The 24110-nt window shown below is 36.5% G+C and overlaps 1 protein-coding gene across 12 annotated transcripts in view; it reads right to left on the bottom strand.

The window, feature by feature from the left end:
* The window catches only part of SYT14 (synaptotagmin 14), a 202131-nt gene that overhangs the window by 9750 nt on the left and 168271 nt on the right, over positions 1–24110 (bottom strand). For 8 of the 12 annotated variants that reach the window (XM_003735228.6, XM_008985281.5, XM_078356413.1 and 5 more), the window contains 2 exons: positions 4496–4685; positions 1154–1210 (listed from right to left, as the gene is read on the bottom strand). In XM_003735228.6, coding sequence (XP_003735276.1) covers positions 1154–1210; positions 4496–4685 — 247 coding nt within the window. The remainder of the gene's footprint in view (positions 1–1153; positions 1211–4495; positions 4686–24110) is intronic. The other 4 variants (XM_002760561.6, XM_078356411.1, XM_078356414.1 and 1 more) reach the window with 1 other exon arrangement.

Consider the following 24110-nt stretch of genomic DNA (forward strand, 5'->3'; position numbering starts at 1 on the left):
ATGGTGTATACCATGTTTAATGGAAATTCAACCAATTCCATTTTGATGTAGATGCTTATAATATGTGACAAATACGGAAAATGCTAAGTAGGCCAATAGTATTTTGAGAGTGATAATATCTTAACCTTACTATTTCTATGTAATAGTTAGAATTTAAAGGTATACCTCATAATCCTTCCTCTACCCTCCCACCCATTCCTTGACCTCCCACTACCCTCCCCTGCCCATTCCCATTCCCATTTAGCTTCACTAAGCAGAACATCATAGCATTAATAAACACTTAGCAAGCTCAATTAGCCACAACACTGTAAAGCATTCCACTGTTTTCAGAGAATAAGAATAAACAAACAAATAGAAATGAAGGCAAATGGTGAAGAGAAAAAGAGGAAGACAAGAATGCAAAGATGACATCAAAACAGCTTAGGATGAAATGTCAAAAAAAAATCTCTGCATGGATGTGGTTTTTAAATATACGTTTAAAACACTAAAGGGCAAAAATGAAGCCAAATGCATTAAGGGTTCAAAGTTTAGCAAACCAAGTAAAACTTTCTCCTGGTTTCATGCAAGAGTACATTTAATGTGCTTTCAGGATAGTTAAAATACTACAGGATTGTTTTTTGGCACAAATTTAATGTAAAATTTTAAGAATGATATCTTAACTATTTTTATGAATTACAAAAAAATTGATGTGATGTTTAGTGTACAAAGTGAAACATAAATGTTCATTGTCTGATTATTTGGAAGACAAATCCTCTCTTATAAGACTGTGTTTTCAAGTTTTTTAGACTCATGCAAATGATCTTCAGCATGTTGATCCATCATGTGTACTTCATATCAAAAGTTCAATTAATTTTAAAGAAAATTGCAATATTTATCATGAAGTATCTATTTCTATTGTATGAATCAAAGTACAAATGAATGAAAAAATAAAAATTTTTATTTAAAAAAGTTTTGCTTATTTCATATATGCTCTGAATACCATCATCCATAATCAGAGATAAATTCTAAGTTAGTTTTATTTAAAGTACCACAGATAATAAATGTGCATTGTTTTGGAAACCAACATGGTGGACAGCTTCACTGCTGGCAAGTTTTAGGGTATTTTGGTTTTGCATGAAAAGACAACATCCAATTAGCCTCTACAGGAACTCACCTCGGATTATATAAACCTGTCCACCTATCAAGTGTTTTAGACAACAGAACAGTCCATCTGACAACAGGGGGTGGAAAGCAGTAAAAGAAATAATGACCAGATGTCAATCGTTGGGTGAAAGAGGGTCAAAGGTTAGAATTAAAGAGGAAACACTGTTCACTGGAGTGGAAGAACACAAAACTTTAGCATTTTAATTCAGATAGAGGACTGAACAAAAGGAATGTTGGGTAAATTTCATGGGATGAGAATTTTTAAGGTTATTGTGTAATCTTAAACAAAAATTACACTTTTTAAAAGGGGGACATCTTTTTAATGATATTCTCTTGGTCTAAAGCACATTGAACATAGAATCATGCATATTATCAGACTATACAAGACTAAATAAGAGTATTTATAAGAACCATCAGAATTATTATGCTTATTATTGCTAAATTTAAAGCTTATCCATTTAATTTGCAAATGCTTTTATTACTCCCAATATATATAAATTAATTATGCAAAACAAAATAGGGCTAATAAAATTTTTGCTGTTGAATATTGTTCTTTCTCTGGAAAAATGGGGATTATTCAGTCTATAACATAGTTCAAAGCTTAGAACCTAGGTATTTATGAGGGGCTATAATCTTTATATTGTTTTGGACAAACTGATAAAACTTTTAAAATTGTTTTACCTTTTACTTTATGAATATTCCAATTTCATAAAATTACTTTAAATGTTGACTTCTACTTACTTGCTAGTTACCTCCCACCTAACACCAAGAATTATCCTTACACTGAAGATCTAATGGTAAAATAATGGCAATTGCTATAACCTACTCTGTAACCTGAAACATTGACTCCATGTTGTGGATGCTAATCTTTTGTCATCTGTTTATTATCCAACCCTGTACTTGGCCACACCTCCCTTCATTTTAGTTGTGATTCTTGTTGCTCTATCAGAGCAACAGTAAGGATAGAAAAGCAAACACATCACTTCATTATATTTTTTAGCATCTCCAGCTAAATATTTGCCCAAAAAAGTGTAGTAAATTATTAGCTAAAGGACAAGTGGCAAACTGATACACGTGGGGGCTCAATGTGACTCTAAACCATGTTCTATTTATGCAGCGCAGTGCTAACAATCTGAATCTGAATGCCTTATTGGCAGGGTGTGCCCTCTCATGTTTGTCTCAGGCCTCACCATCTCCCCATCTTTGAGTTTTACTCATTTCAGTTACCTCCCAGGCCTTCTAAGTTTGCATTTTAAGTCTATACTAATAAAGATCAAGTCATACTACCAAATCTGTTTACTCTAGAATTGCTTCTTTTCTCCCCTTCAATTTCTCCTTCTGAAATGAGAAGGGGGATAATAATAATAATTCCATCCCTCTTTTATGTACCTTTGTTTGATCTGAGCCTCACAATTACCCTGTGAGAGACATGACCTTAATTTTTATCTATAAAGAAACAGACTTAGGGGAGTGAGGTCATCTGTCCAAGCATAGAAATACTAATTTAAGCCTTCAGATTTTTAATTCAGAGATAGATACCTTCTATGATGTATATATTTCCAAATAATATTGGAAAACTTGTTTCTTACATCTATCATAGAAGGTATCTATATTTTAATAACTTTTTACTTCTTACATATATCATAGAACGCACCTATATTTTAATAACTTTTTACTTCTTTTTTTTTTTTTTTTTTGAGACAGAGTTTTGCTCTTGTTATCCAGGCTGGAGTGCAATGGCACGATCTCGGCTCACTGCAACCTCTGTCTCCTGAGTTCAGGCAATTCTCCTGCCTCAGCCTCCTGAGTAGCTGGGATTTCAGGCACGTGCCACCATGCCCAGCTAATTTTTTGTATTTTTAGTAGAGACGGGGTTTCACCATGTTGACCAGGATGGTCTCGATCTCTTGACCTCGTGATCCACCCGCCTCGGCCTCCCAAAGTGCTGGGATTATAGGCTTGAGCCACCGCGCCTAGCCCAACTTTTTACTTCTTACATATATCACTGAAGGTATCTATATTTTAATAACTTTTTACTTCCATTGAATAAATAATTTTCATGGCAATTAGAAATAAAGTTAATTTATTTTAAGGGTAAAAAAGTTACCCTTCCTTTATTTTTAAGTTTTAATTAATTATTATTATTATTTAAGACAGGGTCTTGCTCTGTCACCCAGGCTGGAGTGCAGTGGTGCAATCTTGGCTCACTGCAGCCTTGACCTCCTGGGCTCAAGCGATCCTTCCACTTCATCCTCCTGAGTAGCTGAGACTACAGGCTCAAGCCACCATGCCTGGCTAATTTTTAATTTTTTTGGAGAGAAAGGGTCTGTTGTCCAGGCTGGTCTCGAAATCCTGGGCTCAAGTGATCCTCTAGCCTCAGCCTCCTAAAGTATTGAAATCACAGGTGTGAGGTACTACTGTGCCTGGCCCCCTCCTATAATAATTACTTGCTGTTTGGAATAAAATACTGCATTAAGCAATCTGTAACAATTCTTTAAGAAAATTTAAGGTAGTGTTATTATTTCAGATTTATTTTCAAATTTTTAGTTTAGGGCAATAACAGCTTTAAATTTTAGATAAGTATAAAGAAGCTGCCACTTTCCCAGTTTACGTCTTACTTTACCAACATTTTAGAGGTATACTGGGTGACAATTTCACTACTCTCCCGTAACCTACCCTGGCCCTGCTGAACTGGGAGAGAGATCTGGAGAGAGAACAGTAACAGGCATAACACGCATACAGTCAGGGCAGAGGTATACCATCTAGCTTTCCCTCCTTAGCATCCCGGGTAAACGGCAAACTGTTCCTTATTCTGTTTGTCCTGGTAAAAGCAAAGCTCGTTCCATCTAAGAAAAGTCTCTGCTGGCAGTACTGTGTTATAATTTTAAGGGAGAAAAAATGTAAAGTAACAGTTTCTTCTTAAATTGTTAAGGGAACATGAGGGGAAAATACAGAAGTAAATAAAATAGTTCATAGTACTGTATGCAGACAGAAAACACATTAAACTTCAGTTAACAACAATAGCAATACAATTCCTGTCCGTATTTGTGAACATTACTCACTTTTGAAGGCCCTCTAACCTTGTCTGGCATTAAAAGATAATGGCTATGATAGAGATAATTTATTCTGCAGACACTATGAAGAATTAAAAGTTCTGTCACCTTACAATCAATACTTTGAATTTCAAATTTTTCTACTTCCCAAATGACTGGAAATAGAAAACATGAAACAGATTAGCTGATGATTACACCATTTCATTTTGATTGGTTAAGACTAAATGATGGGATTGAAGTGCCTAACACTGAGTACCAAAGTGCAGAAAACATTAGAATAAAAAATTTTTATCACTCACTGGGTGGTCTGTTTGCTGCCAAATTTTTGAAGTGGCTGCCTTTTATCACTTCTGCTGATAGTCTTCCAGTTGTGGCATTATAAAGCAGGCCAATGAGAATTTCTGGAACTGAGCCGTGTTCAAGAGACTGACATGAGGATGTGCTTTCACTACACGACATTTCTGATACGCTCATCTGGGAGTCACAGCCCTGTAATCAATGATAAAACTTTTATAGTATTTTGCAAGAGAGATATTGTTGTGCCATGATTATTTGGATTAGGTACATAAATCACAATAAAGATGAGTTGCAAACGAAACCAAACACCAGATTAGAATTATCGTCCTTAGCATATTTCAGTCCCTGGATTTTTTTTCATTATATCAAAGTCAAAGAAGTAATAGGAAATGAGAAGATTTCATAACTCCTTGCATATTTATATATAAATCAGAGAAATAAATTTCTTAAACTTATAGATGTTAATAAACTGTTTTCTGAATATGAAAAATTATTGTTTAAAGACTATCAACCTTAAAAGGCTGACAAAGATTTAGACTCAATACATCAAATGTCCTAACTGTGCCTTTAAATAAACAAAGCTACTTGCTATTTATAAGCCAACATCCAAAACACAGAGATACAGAAAAGTTGAAAAATATGGGAAAAATTAATCATATAAAAATAAACCAGTTGATGTAGTTGCATTAGCATCAGTCGGCTTTAAGGTAATAATCACTACTAGAGATGAAGAAGTATACTAAATAATGATAAAACACCGAAATCACTAAAAAGTAAAATAATCCCAAATTTGCATGCATTTAGTAACATGGACTCAAAATAGAGAAAGCAAAAATGGCCAGCACTAGAAAGAGAAAGAGACATCCATAATCACTGGAGACATAAACACACTTCCCTCAGTAACTAACCACATTCAGTAACTGGCCTAATGGATAGACAAATCAGTACTATAAGGATGTAGAAGACTGAAATATCACAATAAGCAAAATTGACCTAATGATCATTTGCAGAACGTTATACCTAATAACTACAAAATATAATTTTCCCAAGCACACAGAATTTTTTAAAAATTCAGGCAAATTATTTCAAATGATGAAAATTATTATGTTTTTTGATTGATTAGAAATTCAAATTCTGCTCTAGAGGAGAATAAAATATATCTTTTGGAACTTAAAGATATACTTTTAGTAACCCATGGGTAACTAAACAATAAAAATAAGTGATTTAAAAGGACTAATAAAATGAATAAACTTCTGGAGAGTCCAATCAAGAAAAAAAGGCACAAATAACAATTAGGAGGAATGAAAAAAAAGACATTACTACATATTTTACAGACCATGAAAAAATAAGAGGATAGGACAAACACCTTTCTTCTTATAAATTTTAAGTTTGGAAGAAATATACCAGCGCTCTCCAACCTTTTTGGTACCAGCGACCAGTCTCCTGGAAGACAATTTTTCCGTGGACAAGGTGTAGAGGGGACTGTAATGCTGTCACTGATCTGACAGGAGGCGGAGCTCAGGCGGTAAGGTTCACTAGCCCACTGCTGCTTACCTCCTGCTGTGCGGCCCCCATTTCTAACAGCACAGGGACTGGGACTGGTCTGCAGCCTGGGGGTTGGGGACCTCTGAAATAGACGTCTTTCTTGAAAGTTATTGCGAACCAAAAGAGACACTGGAGGACTGTTGAGAAACAGTCTGACCAAAGAAATTGAATTTGTAATTTAAAGCCTTTCCAAATACACATACAAAACAAAAATAAGAAACTCTGGCCCAGATGGCTTCACTAGTGAATTCTGATTAATAATGTTAGTCTTGCACAAACTCTTTCACATAGTAGAGAAAAAGAAACCACTCTTCAACTTCCTTTAAGAATTTAGCAAAACATTAAAACCAAAATTTAACAAGGGCATTATAAAAAAAAAAAATTACAAGATTTTCTCATTCATGAATCTAGATGAAAAAATCCTAAATATACTATTAACAAATAAAATCTAGCAATGTGCAAAATCATAATTAACAGCAAAAAAGTTAATGTTTCCCCTTCAAAATTGCCAACTATTACTACTTTTAGTCAGCAGTGTAGTGGCGATACCAGCTAGTGAAGATCCTAGCCTCACTAAAGACAACAGAATGAAATAAAAAGTATAATGATTTGAAAGTGGACTGGATTTAAAAAAAAGTCCTTATGTTCAGATTACATAATTATGCACACAGGAACAAATCTACAGACGAACTGCAGTTGTATACAGAGGTAAAATTTAGAAATCCGTACATTACTATATATCAGAAGCCAATAGAAAATAAAGTTTATTACAATAGCATTTATTATGGCATTTAAATAGAAAATACCTAGGAATAAATGTAATAAATAATATGCAAGGCCTTTATACAGAAAACTATGAACAGTACTGAGAGAAATCAAAAACTACTATATAAACTGTTACTGTATTAGAAAGCTCAATTTTGTAACATTCTCTCCAAACTGACCAATAGATAAAATTCAATTCTAATAAAAATATCAGCAGGTTTCTTTGAATTGTTTGACTTCATTACTAATCAGAGGAGTGGGAATGAAGACTATGGGGTAATACTACACAACAAACAGATCAGCTAAAAGAATACCAAGAATGGTGAGAACAAAGCACTGGGAACTGCCATAGTTCTCTTGCGGAAATGTGAAGGGACACAATTTTTTTTTCTTTAAATATAGATGGAGTCTTGCTCTGTCTCCCAGGCTGGAGTGCAGTGGCACGATCCAGCTCACTGCAACCTCCACCTGTTGGGTTCAAGCAATTCTCCTACCTCAGCCTCCCAAGTAGTTGGGACTATAGGTGCATGCCAGCACATATGGCTAATTTTTTGTATTTTAGTGGAGATGGGGTTTCACCATGTTGCCCAGGTTGGTATCAAACTCCTGAGTTCAGGCAATCTGCCCCCATCAGCCTCCCAAAGTGCTAAGATTACAGGCTTGAGCCACTGCACCTGGCCCCAATTTTTTTGAATGTTATAAATACACATACCCTATGATCTGGCAATTCCATTTCTACGTATATACCCACCAGAAATATGTGCGATGGGCCAGACGTGGTGGCTCACGCCTGTCATCCCAGCACTTTGGGAGGCCAAGGCGGGTGGATCATGAGGTCAAGATATTGAGACCATCCTCATCAACATGGTGAAACCCCATCTCTACTAAAAAATACAAAAATTAGCTGGGTGTGGTGGCGTAGCCCCACCTACTCAGGAGGCTGCGGCAGAAAAACTGCTTGAATCCAGGAGGTGGAAGCTGCAGTGGGCCCAGATTGTGCCACTGCACTCCAGCCTGATGACAGAGCAAGACTCCGTCTCTAAAAAAGAAGGAAATATGTGCAATGTTTATCAAGGAACATATGAAAGAACGTCCATAGCAGCATTATTCATATTGGATACAAACAATAGAATAAATTAAAAAATTGCACTGAGTTCATACAACAGCATACTATACAACAATGAAACCCAATTATAACTATATTTACAAATATGATTTTGAGTAAAACATATTGGGCCCAAAAGGATACCTAGCTGCATAATTATTCCATTTATGTAAAGTAACAAAAAAAAAATCGAACAACCCCAAAACCAAAACTTCAAACCAGACAGAACTAAACCATTATGTTCCCGATGTATTAATAGGTGGTAAAATTATTAAAAAAAGCAAAAAAAAAAAATTAACATGAAGTAAAAGTTGTGGCTAACTCTGGAGGTGGGAGAGAACAGTGATTGGGAAGGGCAGGATGGGAGTTTCTAGGGTTACTGAGACAATGTTTCATTTCGTGACAAGGATGGTAATTACATGGGTTTTTCTTTATGATAAATGGGTTGTACATTTGCATTTTTTACCCTTTTTTAGTATGTGTTGGGTTTCTCAAGAAAGATTTAAGACAAGAATTGCATGATGCAAAGACACAGTATACACAAACTAATATACAATGATGCACATAAATATCCAGAACTTTCTTTGAAGATTCCCAAAGGGATCCATTCCATGAATTAAAAAGGAAAGAAAGAAAAAAAAAAAAAAAAGACTGTAACACCATTCCCTATAACAGTGTAGTTAAAAATTTTTAAATGTTTTATAAGAATCTTGGAGTTTAAAACCTACTACTGGCTGTAGAATTAGTGAAGGAGAATTAATATATACCTGGGACCTGAACTAACTTGTTGGACTAATATTCAGAAGGCTAAAATCTCACATTTTTAACTCTAGACTACAGAATGGAAGCCAACAGGAATATACATTTTATATTCTTAAATCATGGGTACACAAAACACATAGTTTGGTATGTTTTCATGACAGTTGGAGAAGAAAACAATTTTAGTAAGTTTCAATTAGGATATATCATCACTTATGAAAATAGTGTCAAAAACATGCTTGAGCACATTTGGTGCATTTGTTACATTAGGCTCTTATACTAGCAGCATCTGTTAGAATACTGTGAAATACATTTTTCACAATATAGTATTTTTCACATTAACCTACTGTCAGATAATAAGATGTGAACCTAATAGTTGCTCATCAACACAGAAGTCACACTGCTGCTTTTGAGAAACAAATCAATACCCAAGGAAAGCAATGGAGAGGCCTTTCTCAAACCTAAGGAAAACACTCCCCACATCACTGCTGAGAAAATCATTATCTTCGAGCCCAACAAAAAAGCAAGAGCATTAAGATCCTTGTTGAGCATGCTGTTTTAGCAAGCCCTGCTGAAACATAGTGGTGTTTAAATAACACAGGAAAGTATTCCCTAGAAGAGTTCATTATGAATTTATGCCCTACAAAAAGTGCTTATCTCATGTCCCTTCCACTGACATTAGTATAACTGCCCATTCAACATGGGTAGAGTTGTGGCAATCTGAGGAGATCGCTCATACAAGAAAAGCAGGAAAAAATAGCTATGTAAACAAAATTATTGTAGTTAAAAAAAAAGAAAAATTAGTGGCACGTGCCTGTAATTTCAGCTACCTGGGAGGCTGAGAGGGAAGAATCACTTGATCCCAGGAGTTCTACACCAGCCTGGGCAACATAGCGAGATCCGTCTCAAAAACAAACAACCTCAAATTAAATACCAATACTATCTGCCCAAGTTGCATCTTTCCTCAGACTATTCCTCAGGGCATGCTGCTCCATTCAGTGTATATTCAGGAATCTTCATCTACTCCCTCTCTAGACCTCATCATTAATTTATAACTGGGGCTTGCCTAGGTAGCAGTAGCTGCAGGTGATTAAGGCAAAGTCAAACAAATTCCAATCATAACTAGGTTTACCTAAAGGAACAGTCCCACAGCCTCCCCAAAGTAAAACTTCTTCCCATCTTGCATAATATTTTACTTCTTTTTATGCTTCCCCTCCTTCCCTGAGTCTTCTGCCTAGGGTGAAGGATTACAAATAATTCTGTGCAAGTAAATGTAATTTTTAGAGGAATGAATATACTCTATATGTTTACCATAACCAGAATTAGTGGTTAAGGTAACCATTACATTTCCTTAATAATGTGAATAGGTTAAAATCAGGTGGAAGCGTGTAAATACATAGAGAAAAACCATATGATTAAAAATACAATTTAATTCTTATTAAGTAAGCATACTGGGCTTTGTATTAATATTACATTGCTTCCAGCTTACTTGTAACTACTTATACTTAATATTTTTTAAGGTGAAACCACTGAACTGTAGAACAATAATTACTATAATTGAATTATCTATTGAATAGTGTCTGTGGAACTTAATTCTCACTGTGTCTGGAAGACAGCATTCAGTTTTAAATTGTATTTATATGTGAAATGCTTCCATTATACTTTTCTGAAAATGGGGTGATCACAGAGGGTGCTGAAGTTAAAACAAGGGAAGTCACCTGCTGCAAAGTCAGAGCTGCCACTCATGGTGAGCCTCATTTCCAGCAGCAAGGCTCCCTCCTCAGGGCCTTTTCCTAGCCCCAGGGAACTTGGTAAGGAGGAGATCACCAGAGGCAATTTCAGGAGAGAGGAAGAAAGAGCTCAGTTGCTCCAAATCCCACCTCCTTTCCATCCTCCACACTGTTAAGTCTGGTGTAAAGGAGAGCCAGTACGGATTTTGGTAGGGTTTGTAAAAACACCGAGTGTATCATAGGACAGCCTACTAGAGTGAGCAGTGGCTTTGTACAGTTTGTACACAGGTAGCTTCAGGTATTCATTGAGCCAGGCCTCAACCCATGTCACTAGGAACCAGTTCTCCTTAATTCATTTCTCAGGTTTGTTTCCCAAATTTGGCTTCATTCCCTCCTGGTTGCCAGCAGCTCTTAGTGTCATGGGAAAGAGGAAACAGCATTCGACTTGCTCAAACCCAAACCCTGGAGTTTGCTGCTTTTAGAGCCCATGAGATTTAATTCTAGGTCTTTGGAATAAAGTCTGCTTCAGCAGAATACAGGGGGAGGTTAGTCTCCCAACCAAAATCTGGGTCCTGTGTGCATAAGAAAGTTACAAATGCTAGGCAGAAAAAACAGATGTCAACCACATAACCCATTCAACTGAGTCATCTGTCCCTGCTTTTTCCCCCTGGGTCTTCAGTGAGTACTGTTATCCATGTTACTGGGGAGCAAGCAGGTGATCTTGCTGCTGTTGCTCCAATTCTAAGTGCCCTGCACTCTTGTTGGGTTTGATGTGCAGTTATTAGCCTTGCAGAAGCCAAGGAAGATGAAAAGATGGTTCAATGAAACAGGATTTTACCACACTCATGGAGCACAGCTCTAACACTCAGGTTACATAAGGAGGAGCTACAGTAAAAGCAGGAAATGTTCACTTTTTTTGTCATAAGTCCTATATATTAACACTAAAAATTAACATATCTGATAAGACTTAAGATAGAGGAAAAATGAATCATAGAACATCCATATAAATAACCATAATAACAAAATATGTTATATCATCAGCATTTGACCATAGCATCATGTGGAAATGGTCATAAAAATCCCTGCTATGATCCACCGTGTGCGGTGGCTCACATCTGTCATCCCAGCACTTTGGTAGGCTAAGGCAAGTGGATCACTTGAGGTCAGGCATTCGAGACCAGCCTGGCCAACATGGTGAAACACTGTCTCTATTAAAAATACAAAAATTAGCCAGCCATGGTGGCAGGCACCTGTAATCCCAGCTACTCGGGAGGCTGAGGCAGGAGAACTGCTTGAACCTGGGAGGCGGAGGTTGCAGGGAGCTGGGATCACACCATTGTACTCCAGCCTGGGCAACAGCTCGAGACTCCATCTCAAACAAACAAAAAACAGAAAAACCTTGCTATGATCAAAATATATGTATATGTATATGTATATACACATATGCACTTTTTTGCTGTATGCAATATAAACATATTTAATATTTCTGCCTATATGCTTATAAATGAGATTGTTTATAAAGTTTACAATTTTCTTTCTCATGCTCTCCTGAAATAATATCTATTTGAAGAATATATATGTATAAATATAGGCATATATGTATTTTTTTTGCTGAATTATTTTAAAATGCTTAATTTAGGGTTTCTGCATTTATGTTTATAAATGAGATTGGTTTATAATTTTCTCATGTTATTCTTGTCTAGTTGGTGTCAAAATTATATAAGCCTTGAAAGAGAAGTTGGGTACCTTTCCTTTTCATTTTCTGAAATAGCTTATGTAACACAGAAGTTATTTGTTCACTGAAAGTGGGTAAAACTTGCTTCTGAAACTCGATCATCTTTTTTTCCTCCTCCTTTCTTTTAAGGGGACTCTTCGGCTACTGGTTGAATTTCTTTATGATAATCAGTCTTTCCATGTTTTCTACTATTCCTAAACCACTTTTTAGACATGTGTATGTTTCAAGAAAATTGCTCATTTTATTTGTTTTCAAATTTATTTTCCTAAAATCATTCTCTTATAATTTTGAGATTTCCATTGAATTGGTTGTTATGCCCTCCTTTTAATTTGACATATTTTTCTTTCTTTCTTGTTTAACATCTCCAGGAGTATTGTCTATTTTATCAGTAATTTCAAAGAACAAGATATTATGTTAGACCTCTTTATAATTTCTCTTTAACTTCTATTCTGTTTTCCTTTTCTAACTTTTTGAGTTGAAGAATGCTGACAGCTGATCAATTTGCATCATTCTTATGTTCTCAGAAATATATTTAAGGCTAGATATTTCCTTACAATACTTATAGGGCTGAAACCCACAAATTTAAGTATTTTCATTTGTGTTTGTGGCTAAATATTTCCAATTTTAATTATGCTTTATTCTCTGATGCTGAGTTAGAAAGTTTTCTGTTTGTGTGAATATTGAAAAATATAGATTTTGGGGGGTTGGAGAGGACTGCCTCTTTAACTTTACCTCCTACTACTTTACCCTCAATCATGGAGTTCTAGCTAAGGGCACCTCCTTGCTATCCCTTCAACACAACACACACACTCTGGACTCAGGATGGGTTGCTCCATCCGTTCGGGGTGTTCTTTCTCCGGATCTGTACAGGGTTAACTCCCTCACCTCTTTCACGTCTTTGCTCGTGTGTCACATTCCCAGTGAGTCTTATACTTTGACCCTTATTTAAAATTATACTTCCTTTCTCACTAGCATTCTTAATTCTGCTCACTCCATTTCTCCCCAGACCCCACAGTCCTTATCTCTTTCTTACATACCCCATACTTATAGTATGTACTACGTTTATCTCTTTCTTCTCTACCTAGAATTAAATTTCGTGCAAGCCAAAATTTATTTGTTTTTTTTTATTAATGTATACTGAATACTGAGAACAACGTCTAGCACGTAGTGTGATATACCACTGCACTGCCTTCTGGCCTTTGTTGTAGCTGCTGAGAAGTCTGCTGTTGGTCAAATTGTTGTTCCTTTATATCTTCTCTGGTTGCTTTTATCATTTTGTCTGGTATTTTATCTTTTCACTGCAATTTTTATGGGTGTGGACTCAAGTTTTAATAATCCTATGTAGGACTTCTAATTTCTCAATCTGATGATCTATGTATTTCAAATATTATCTTTCATTTTCTCTAGTCTCAAATTCTGGAATCCGTACTAAAGAATGCACTTAACATTCTTATTTCAACCTCCAAACCTTTTTCATATTTTTATTCACTCATTTTTAACGACTTTTTCATTCTAGAAATTCAATATTGTCATTATTTAAATCAACCTCTTTTCCCACATTGTCTTATTAGTTTTCTGTAATTTCTATTGCTTATTTTATCTCTTTATTCTTCTAAAGAACATTTATTTTATAATCTCTTTGACAGAGCCCTATTAGTTCTACAGCTGCCAATACATCTTCTCTTAGGTCTGCTGTCATTCATGGTGGACCATTTCTTCTTGCCTACACTTTTTAAAATGTGAGTTTATCTTCAATGGAAATTATTTTTTCTTTGGGAAATGTATGGCCTAAGTTTGGCTTCCTGAACAAAATAGGATTTAAGGAAAGAAGTAGTGGAGATAGTAGACTGGCAGAAAACCATCAGTATCCATTATACTCTAGTATCTAATACAATGTTCATATTTTAATAGTTTTTAGAAATACTCATATTCATCTCATAATCCTAATTTATTTTATTTGTAACCCAGCTTCAGGCCAGTTGCAAAAATTATAAATAGATCTCACACTGTTTTTTCTAATTTTTTTTGAGACCAAGTCTCACTCTATTGCCCAGGCTGCAGTGCAGCTCACTGCAACCTTCGCCTTGTGTGTTCAAGTGATTCTTGTGCCTCAGCCTCCAGAGTGTCTGGGACTACAGGCATCAGTCACCTCCCTGGCTAATTTTGGTATTTTTAGTAGAGATGGGGTTTCATCATGTTGTTTGGCCAGGCTGGTCTCAAACTCCTGACCTTCGGTGATCTGCCCACCTCAGCGTCCCAAAGTGCTGGAATTACAGATGTGAGCCACTATGCCCAGCCATACTGTTTTTTATCTTACTGAAGCAAACAGAATACAATAGAAATAAAATTGTTACTTAGAGACTCAGCAGTAGAGAAGTGTGTTGAATGTCTGTTCTGCACAGGCACTGGACAAGGGAATGGATGAACTGATTTCAAGGCAGACTATGATAAACTGCCTTTAGAGATTTCATGGGAGAAAATGTGTGGATGTGTTTAACTCTGGATAACAGAAACAATAATCCTGAGATATCTGAAGTTGGTACTAAAAGGATTTCAGCAGGCATAGGGAAGGGTATTTCATACAAAGAAATTATGAGCTAAGCCCCAAAAGTGGGTATCATGTTTGGTAAATGTAAACTCATCTGGAGTGGCATGTGTATATGGGGAGGAGGTGGAAAATGGAGATGGAAAGAAAGCCAAATTTTGAAGCCAAATTTTCCTAATGCAGCACTGTATGAGTATTTCTATTAGAGACTTTCTGTCCTATAACTGTTGCTTTGTCTTTCTCACTAGACTCCTTGAAGGCAGAACTTTTGTTTTATTCATCTTTGTATGTCCTCAAATTAGTCCAGTCCCTATGACTCAGCAGACAATAAATATTGCTGAATGAAAATAATGAACCATGAAAGACATGAAATTTGGTGGTAAGAAAAGTTGGATCTATTCTACAAGTAGTGGAAGCAAGAGAGGCATTCTGAACTGGGGAGTAACATGCTCAGACATATGTCTTCAAAAAATAATATAAGGCCAAATATGCTGCATGACTGAGTGCTTGGATCACAATGTACTTAGCTGTGCTAGTGAAGTGATAGATAAGTCTTTACTTGAGATAAGACTTGGAGTCTGTCTTTGAGCACATTTTACATCCAGAGCAAAAAATTGCAATTTTTTTTTTACCCTGTAGCAAAACGTAGACTTTTTATCTGTTTTATTATAATCAATCTTAGTGATCTAGACACGTTATAGTTGGAGTAATCATATAAGATTTTTCTAACCTAGCAGCTTTAGCACATATTAAGAACTATACATTTTGTTTCAAAATTAATGTAGCTGACTTCCTTGATTTCTTACTAGTCTATCACATTTCTGAAAATTTCAAAAGCCTTCTTTCTCTGAGATATCTGAGTCACTGCTGACACAAGTGGGCTGCTAAATAGTAAAGACTCTGTATCCCAGAAATGCTCTCACATTTACACCTGGGGGAAGTGTGAGCTTTCAAATTGGTCACTCAGCAGATAGAGCGCTAGAATCAGTTATTCCTATGCAAGTTGACATATCCAATTATGTTAAATGTTCCCTTTAATAAATTTGCCTTAAATGAGATGACTTGAATCTATGTTTTTAATATAAATGTTTTTATTATTGGAAAACTAAATAGAATACCAATTAAAATATTAACATAACATTCCCAAAGGATTTCTAAATGTCTTCTATGTTTTGGATTATAATTATCCATAGACTAGACAAAGTTTTCCAACTTTGGTTAGTGAAATCTATTAAATTTCATTTTTAAAATATAATTTTAGCTATTTAAAAACTAAAATAAAAACAATACGAGTACACAACTGAGTAAGAAAATAGGGGTGATACAGTGAACTTATAAGGAAAGAAAACTTTGGAGCCAGATTTATGGGGCTCTGTCAGTTACAGGACTGTGACTTTAGTAAGGCATTTAGCATCTCCATACTTCAGTTACCTAAGAGGTGGAATAACTATGTCTACTTCCTTAGTAGTTACACCACTTGTTAACAAATTAGAGAACACTGATGCACTTACTTGTATTGCAAATAAATTTAATATATTATTGTTTGTATCTTGTACTAAAGATTTACCTGTCATTTCTGTTTAATTGAGAATGTCAAGTTTACGGAGCAAGCTGTCAAAAAAAGGTTATCATTTGTAACTCCTCATCTATGTGAATCAGAATTTTCTCTAAAATGTATAATTAAAACAAAAGAAATCAGTTGCTCTGGATTTCAGAGCTGCGGCAAAGTGAAAATGTATTAGCAGCAATTGTAGGTGCCTGTGTTTTGGAGTAAGACAGTTGAGTTTATGAATAAGCTCTAACTTTTTGCCATCTCTGTGACCTTGGATGTTTTAAAAGTTCCTTGAGACTCAATGTCCTCATATGTAAAAATAATACAGTAATAGTATCCTCTAGAAAATTTTATTCTCAATTTTTTATTCATCAATACAACCCTATCATTTTCAACTTTAGATGTTACAAGTAAATATTATAAAATAAGATTTCTGTTAGTAAAATATCACTTTTCTTTGCTTATATGAGTTATAAATAATATCTGATTTGAAATAATGGGTTTGAATGCTTGAAAAGATTGAACAGCCTTGAACTACACTATTTTTATATCCTCTTTCTGAATGGTCATTCAAATGACCAAATTTTAAACATTGTTAGATTGTGCTGCCCCCTACCGACCCAGTTTCTCCAAAATACTTTGAGTCTTCAGTTAAGTCAAAACTTACAGTATTATAGTTAAGTAATTCTCTAGTAGGCTGGAGGACAGTAATAATATAGATGATAAAATATTAAATGTTGCTTTCAATAATATATGACATTTATAAAGATATTAAAGTATAAACAATCAATGGTGGGAGCAAATGAACATAATATATTTCTAACTGTGTAGAGATCCAATTCCAAGTAACTACTATAATTGCTATTGTTTACAGCGCTGCTGACACCTGGTGAAAAATTAGCAAAATATATACATTTATGGCTAAAATTAAATGTTCAGTAATTACTTCCTGGATTCTTTCACTGAATTAACGGCAACTTGATCTTTATTTCCCTACATTAGAATGGCATTTGTTTTTTGGCCAGCTGCAATGTTTGAAATTTATACTTTTCATGCATTACCTTTTCCACCTTTTGGGCATCTTCTCTTTTATAATCTCACATGACAAACGAGAAATAATGCTGGTGATTTTTCCTCCAGAGAGCATCTCAAAATAGGCTCTTCCTTACTATTAAAATTACTTTAATAGAGTGCTATTATCTAATAGTGCAAAAAGTACTTGACAAATCAAAAGAGCTAGGAGCAGTTCTACCTGTTGCTAGTCCTAAGGCTTGGAGGTAACTGACCTACTGAAAGTCTCGTTTTTCTCCATTATAAAACAGAAATTCATGTTCATGTCCACTCAAGTGATAAGATTACAAGAGCAAACACATGTTTTAAAAAAAGATCACTATAACTTTATTTCTATAATGCAATTTCATCTTAGTTATTTTTCCACATTCTGATGTTTCTTGTACACCATTATCTGTGTAGGCTGCTGTGGATGCATACAGCGGGAAATGGGGGAAGCAGGGGTGCAGAGAGTGGGCACAGGAGAGGTCTCCTATGCTCAATCAGGTCATCCTCCATGTCAGCTCAAACTGTTACTTACTTTTAAATCTTTGAACTTGTATCTCTCTTCCAATAATCTCAGTTTTCCTTAACTGGATGGCCATTTTGGATCAGCTCACCACACTGCAGTTCACCAATCTCCATGCCAGCATATGGACATCAGACACTGGTAAGCTAGATTTCCATACACCTGGCTTTGGTGGTGACACACCTCTACTCAAAAACACTTAAGGGTAGAATGGTCAAGAAAGAACCTCTGAAAGTCTGCTTTTCTATAAAAGCAACATAAACACTGGCAAACATTGTCAAAATAAACTTTTCAGAACTCTGAACTAACTCAAGGCATGCAACACTCCAAGGAGCGTTTATTCAAGAAAAATCGCTGAATACTGTGAGAATGATAAGGTTTGTAGCATTTTAAATATACCATCTTCCCATTACCCCCTCCCCAGTTTCCTAGTAGTGTTGCAAGCCAACACTTGCAACTATGAAATCTAGCAGCCTCACAGATGCTGGAGGGGGATGAATGGGTTTGGAGTGCCCAGGGGCCCCATCTTCAGAGAAATGACATTACTTGACTTGTCTCACAGTTCTGTGAAAAGTTCCATTCTCAGGCTTTGCCTTGATTTTACTTGGCTCAGAGATTAATCTGTGTGAACGAAACAGCAACAGCTGTATCCTTAGAACATTTGTTGAAACAATTAGTGGCAATTGTTTAACACTGCAGCCACTAAGAAGCAGAACCAGTTCTGGCTAATGAAAAAAATAAGAAGAAAATCTAGGGAATGAGAAGTTCTAACACCTTTCTGGAAATCTAGTGGTCCATGCACATGTGCATGGCTATGTGCATGCCATGAAGAAAACTTGAGAAGGTCCTAGTCTCTTAACTCTAGCTGATCTTGTTGCTCCATGCACGCAGAAAGTGAAAGTTAAGACACAATTGTAAACTGACTCTTGGAGCATTGAAGGCATGGCTCCAAGAACTCTTCAGCAAAGACTTAATGAAATCTCTGTCCAGTTATTAGCTGACCACTAATGTTAACTGAGCTGCACATGACAATAATACAGACTTTACAATATTAATCCAAGAAAGTCATCAAAGAGGAATGACAACAACAAGCAGCAACAACAAACTGTGGGGGCAACAATTCTAGGAGAATGTCTTTGTCAAGGCATTCAGATTGGAAATGAAGAATTAAAGCTACCTCTATTCACAGATGACATGATCTCCTATGTAGGAAACCCTAACATATACACATACACAAAATAACTAGCAGAACTAATGAATATGTTCAGCAAAGCTTTAGGATTTGTGATCAATATATGAAAATCAATTTTATTTATTTACACTAGCAATCAATGATAAGAAGACAAAATTAAGAAAACAATTCCATTCACAATAGCATCAACATGAACAGAATACTTAGGAATATATTTAATGAAAACATAAAACTTGTATTATATTGAAATTTACAAAACATTTTTGAAAGAAATCAAAGACATTCTAAATAAATGAAAAGACATCTCATGCTAATGGACTGGATCCTCTCCTTCTTTCTTACCACTGTAAGAGGAGGCATCCCTTGTATTTCAGACCAATTTCTCCATTTGCTGTCTGGATCCTATTTTCTACAGCCTTCTTGTCTCACATCCTAAATATCATTCTTCAATGAATATGTCTCTGCCATATTTAAATATGCTTAAGTCTCACTCATATTTTAAAAATTCATTTTGAATCCCAAACTACCTATGGCCAAGGAAAGAAGTGCTGGAAAGAATCAGGCAGAACAATCCCCAGAACTCACATAGGCCTGAGAACAATTCACATTCTGAACAAAGAGTAGAAAACATAATATATGGAGCACTGAGTTAAGTACTTATAAGGAAACTGCCTGAGTAGTGAGGCCAAATTAACCCTAGAATAAAGCATGTCTAGTTTTCTGTAACAAAACTTAAAAGCAAGCCTCAAAAGGATCAAACTGCTTTCAAGTAGCCTGATTGCATCCAAGAACAAAGCTCAAAAGTATGAGAAAACAAAATAATTTAGCATCCAACAATGTAAAACCCAAAATATCTGGGATCCATTAAAAATTATCGAGCACAAAGAAGGAAAATAAAACCCACATTAAGGGAAAAAGTCATCAGTAAAAACTGATCCAGAAATAAAAGAGATGATATAGACATGGACCTTAAAACAGCTATTATAAATATGTTCCATGTAGAAGAAAACATGGACTTGGTATGAAGAGACAGAGACTACATAAAATAGACCCAAATTTAACTTATGGAGACTACACTGGACTGGATTATCAACACAGACACTGCACAGAAAAAGATCAATGAATCCAAAGACATAGCAATAGAAGATCCAAAATCAAACCAGAAAGGATGAAAAAAAAAAAAGACAGGGAAACCAGGTTCGGTGGCTCATGCCTGTAATCCCAGTACTTTGGAAGGGTGAGGCCGGTGGACCACTTGAGGCCAGGAGATTGAGACCACCCTGGCCAACATGGCAAAACCCTGTCTCTACTAAAAATACAAAAAATTAGCCAGGTGTGGTGGTACATGCCTGTAATCCTAGATACTTGGGAAGCTGAGGCAGGAGAATCACTCAACCTGGGAGGCGGAGGTTGCAGTGAGCTGAGATTGTGCCACTGTACTCCAGCCTGGGTGACAGAGTGAGACTCTTATTTTGGAAAAAAGAGAAAAGGGTGTGGGGAGTGGGGGAATTAAGAACAGAGCATCAGTGAGTTTTTGGACAACTTCAAAGGGTCTTATATATATGTGTAATTAGAATTTCAGAACGGGGTTATGTGGCCAGAACTGATATTTGAAAAAGTACTGGCAAAAGTTTTCCTTCAATTCAAACTATAAATCCAAACCTCTGAGAAGCTCAGTGAACCCCAATCAGTAAGATGAGATATATATGATGAAATTAGGGCCCCTAGCTTTATCAACTATTTGTACAGTGGTACTGTAAAATGATTTAGGAAATGGAGGAAGAGGAAAAGCATGTTTAGGGGTAGGGGCAGAAAGGAATTCAATATTGTACACACTGAGTTAAGGACTAAAAGTATAAAGCTTTAAAGGTATTCTACATGTGAAAGCACTCTGTAACCAGTTGAAGAATTTTACAAATGATTTAAGTATGTGTTCAACTAAGGCAAGAAACTCAGGGATCTATTTATAATACTAATGATAATGCTAAGCTTAAAACTGTAAAACACAGATACAGATGTTCAAATAAATAGGAATAAGGCATAGTTAAGAGTATGATAATCAAAACGGTACAGGGGCTTACACCTGTAATCCCAGCACTTTGGGAGGCTGAAGCAGGTGGATTGCTTGAGCCCAGGAGCTCAAAATCAGCTCTGGCAACATAGTAAGACTCCTGTCTCTATATAAAAAAAAATTATTAAAAATTAGCTGGGTGTGGCAGCATGCACTTGTGATCTCAGCTACTTGGGAGGCTGAGGTGTGAGAATTGCTTGGGCCTTGGAGGTTGAGGCTGCAATGAGCCGCGACTGTACCACTGTCCTCCAGCCTGGGTGACAGAGTAAGACCTTGTCTCAAAACAAATAAGCAGCAGCAGCAACTACAACAACAAAAACCTAACCAATCAAATTGCTGTAACTGTGTGTCAACCTTGTTTGAATAATGTTGTAACCCAGCCAAAAGCTCCCCTGTCTCTCTCCATAGAAATGAGACCTTAACTTCCCTACTTTGGAATGCCAACTCCATTCGTATGGAGTTGGTGTTTTTGGGTGGTCCAACCTCACACTTCATACTTGAATAAGCTCTCAAAAAAAATGAAGAGTAGGCCGGGCGCGGTGGCTCACGCCTGTAATCCCAGCACTTTGGGAGGCTGAGGCGGGTGGATCACGAGGTCAAGAGATTGAGAACATCCTGGTCAACATGGTGAAACCCTGTCTCTACTAAAAATACAAAAAATTAGCCGGGCATGGTGGTGCGTGCCTGTAATCCCAGCTACTCAGGTGGCTGAGGCAGGAGAATTGCCTGAACCCAGGAGGCGGAGGTTGCGGTGAGCCAAGATCGCGCCATTGCACTCCAGCCTGGGTAACAAGAGTGAAACTCTGTCTCAAAAACAAACAAACAAAAAAACCCAAAACAAACAAACAAAAAAACAAAGAGTAAAGAAGATAATCAGATGAAAGTAAGATATCTTTTGGGCTAGGTTCTCAAAAATAAGCAACCAGACAGTTGCCAAAAAAAGTCAAAATTAACACTCAGCTCTAGGAGTCTTATAAATTTTTATTTGCCTACACCTTGCACAAGAAGCAAAAAGAATACTTCAGAAAATACAGAGGTTTTGATCTGTCAGTTCACTTGGGAATGCATAAGTGAACATATTAATAAAATATGGAAGGCAAGATAAAACACTGACTAATACTCAGATCCACCATTACTGGTACCACTATTGGCTGACTCCAGCTACTCAATCAGATTTATGCATTTATTGGCATACTCAGCTATCAAATGAAATAAAACTACTTGTTATATAATGTCTATTAACTCATTTCTTATTATACTTTCAATAAATATGAAGAGCAAGATATGAATTTGAGGACTTCTCTAGTGAAAACAGCTTCTGGTGTAAATTTGATGTTTATTGTCACAAAAGCTGCACCCATTCTAGGAATAACAAAAGCTGAAGAACCTATATTCCAATGGAACAGAGTAAAAGTAACGAATGTCTCCCAAACTGAGTCTGATTCTCCAGAGAACCTGACCTGAGGGCAACTGCTAAGATGCTTCACTAGAAATATATGTGTACTTTCAGAAAGTTCTCCTCCTAGAAAGAGGTATGACTGCAACATTAGTACTGTAACATACAAGAACTGCATGTCTATTAATTAAGAGAAGGTACCACCTTTTAAAGTTAGTTATCCTCCAGCTGGCTTACAGAAAGGTCCTCTGGCCATTGTGGAGCAAAAAGAGATCAGAATAAGATATAATAAATTCAGAGAATGGTATATAGATTTACAAAATCTCCTAGCCAAAGTATGGGAATGAAGTCACTTTTACAGGGCTTTAGAAAAAAATCTCAGAGACAAGTAAGAGTAAGAGGTATAGGTAGATCTGTAACAGTGGGGAAGATTCACAATGGTCGGATTTAAGGCAGCTACAATAGAATCCAGAAGCCAGGACTTATCAGTACCATGGATAGCTCCCACTCAGTTTTTCTGTCTTTAATACCAGAAGGCCAAAAATTTTATATAGTTGCAATACTCTGTACTTGGAGGCCATTTATAGACATCTTGAAAAGGGAAATATCTGAATTTTCTGAGACACAGACTATGGCCACATCTGATCATTATTATTAGGGGTGTATGTGTGTATTATACATATATAAAATCATCATCATCTTAGACTTAAGTGAGGGACTGTCGAGGGGTCATTAACTTACAAAAACCAATTAAGGGTGATGAAATAATCTGTACAACAAACCCCCATGACACAAGTTTACCTATATAACAAACCTGCACATGTGCCCTAAACTTAAAATAAAAGTTAAAAAAAATCAATTATGTCCAAGCAAGGTGAGGAGGGCATCCTCACAGAAGAGTGGCACACCAGCAGTGTGAAGAGGATGTCCGTGCCAGGGTGGGAAGAAAGATATGAAGTGGTGACCTGGCATGGGGAGAGAGCCCAGATGGGCAGCCTGGTGGTGGCCATCAGATCCTGAGCAGGATAAGGAGAGCATTTCCACAGAGTGGTGGCCTTGCCTGGGGTGTAGAGCCTTGGTGTGGTAAAGAAGACATTTCATTGAAGGCAACATGTAGTGACACAGAATGGGATGTCAGAGCCCTTTGTAGGGTGAGGAGGGCATCCATTCAGAGGCATGGGACAGTGCAGGTGTCAGGTCTCAAGTAGGGTAAGGAGAGTGTTTCCATAGAAGAGTAGTCTAGTGTGGGATGTCAGAGCCCAAGCATGGTAACTAAGGCTGGTGTCCTGCATCGGAGCAGCCTGGTATAAGGCTTCAAATCCTGCGCAGGGTGAAGAGAGCCTTTACCTGATGTCAGAGGCCAAACACAATGAGGACTTCATGCAGGGGAGAAAACAAACACAGGGAGTTAGAACCTGACTTTGGGAATGGGTACATTTATATGGAAGAAGGAATAGCTGCAACAGAACATTGGCTACATTCAATGAGATTGATCAAATGAATTAGTACATTAAGGATAACAGAAGCCATGATTCTCACTATGGAAGAAGGTAGCTACAAATATAAAAAGGGAGAAAATTAGTATGAATCCTGTGGTGCTGAACTGAAATTGGTAGTCTCAATGTGAACGCATGGCTTTCAAT

Source organism: Callithrix jacchus, chromosome 19, assembly GCF_049354715.1.
Source record: "Callithrix jacchus isolate 240 chromosome 19, calJac240_pri, whole genome shotgun sequence".
Lineage (NCBI taxonomy): Eukaryota > Metazoa > Chordata > Mammalia > Primates > Cebidae > Callithrix > Callithrix jacchus.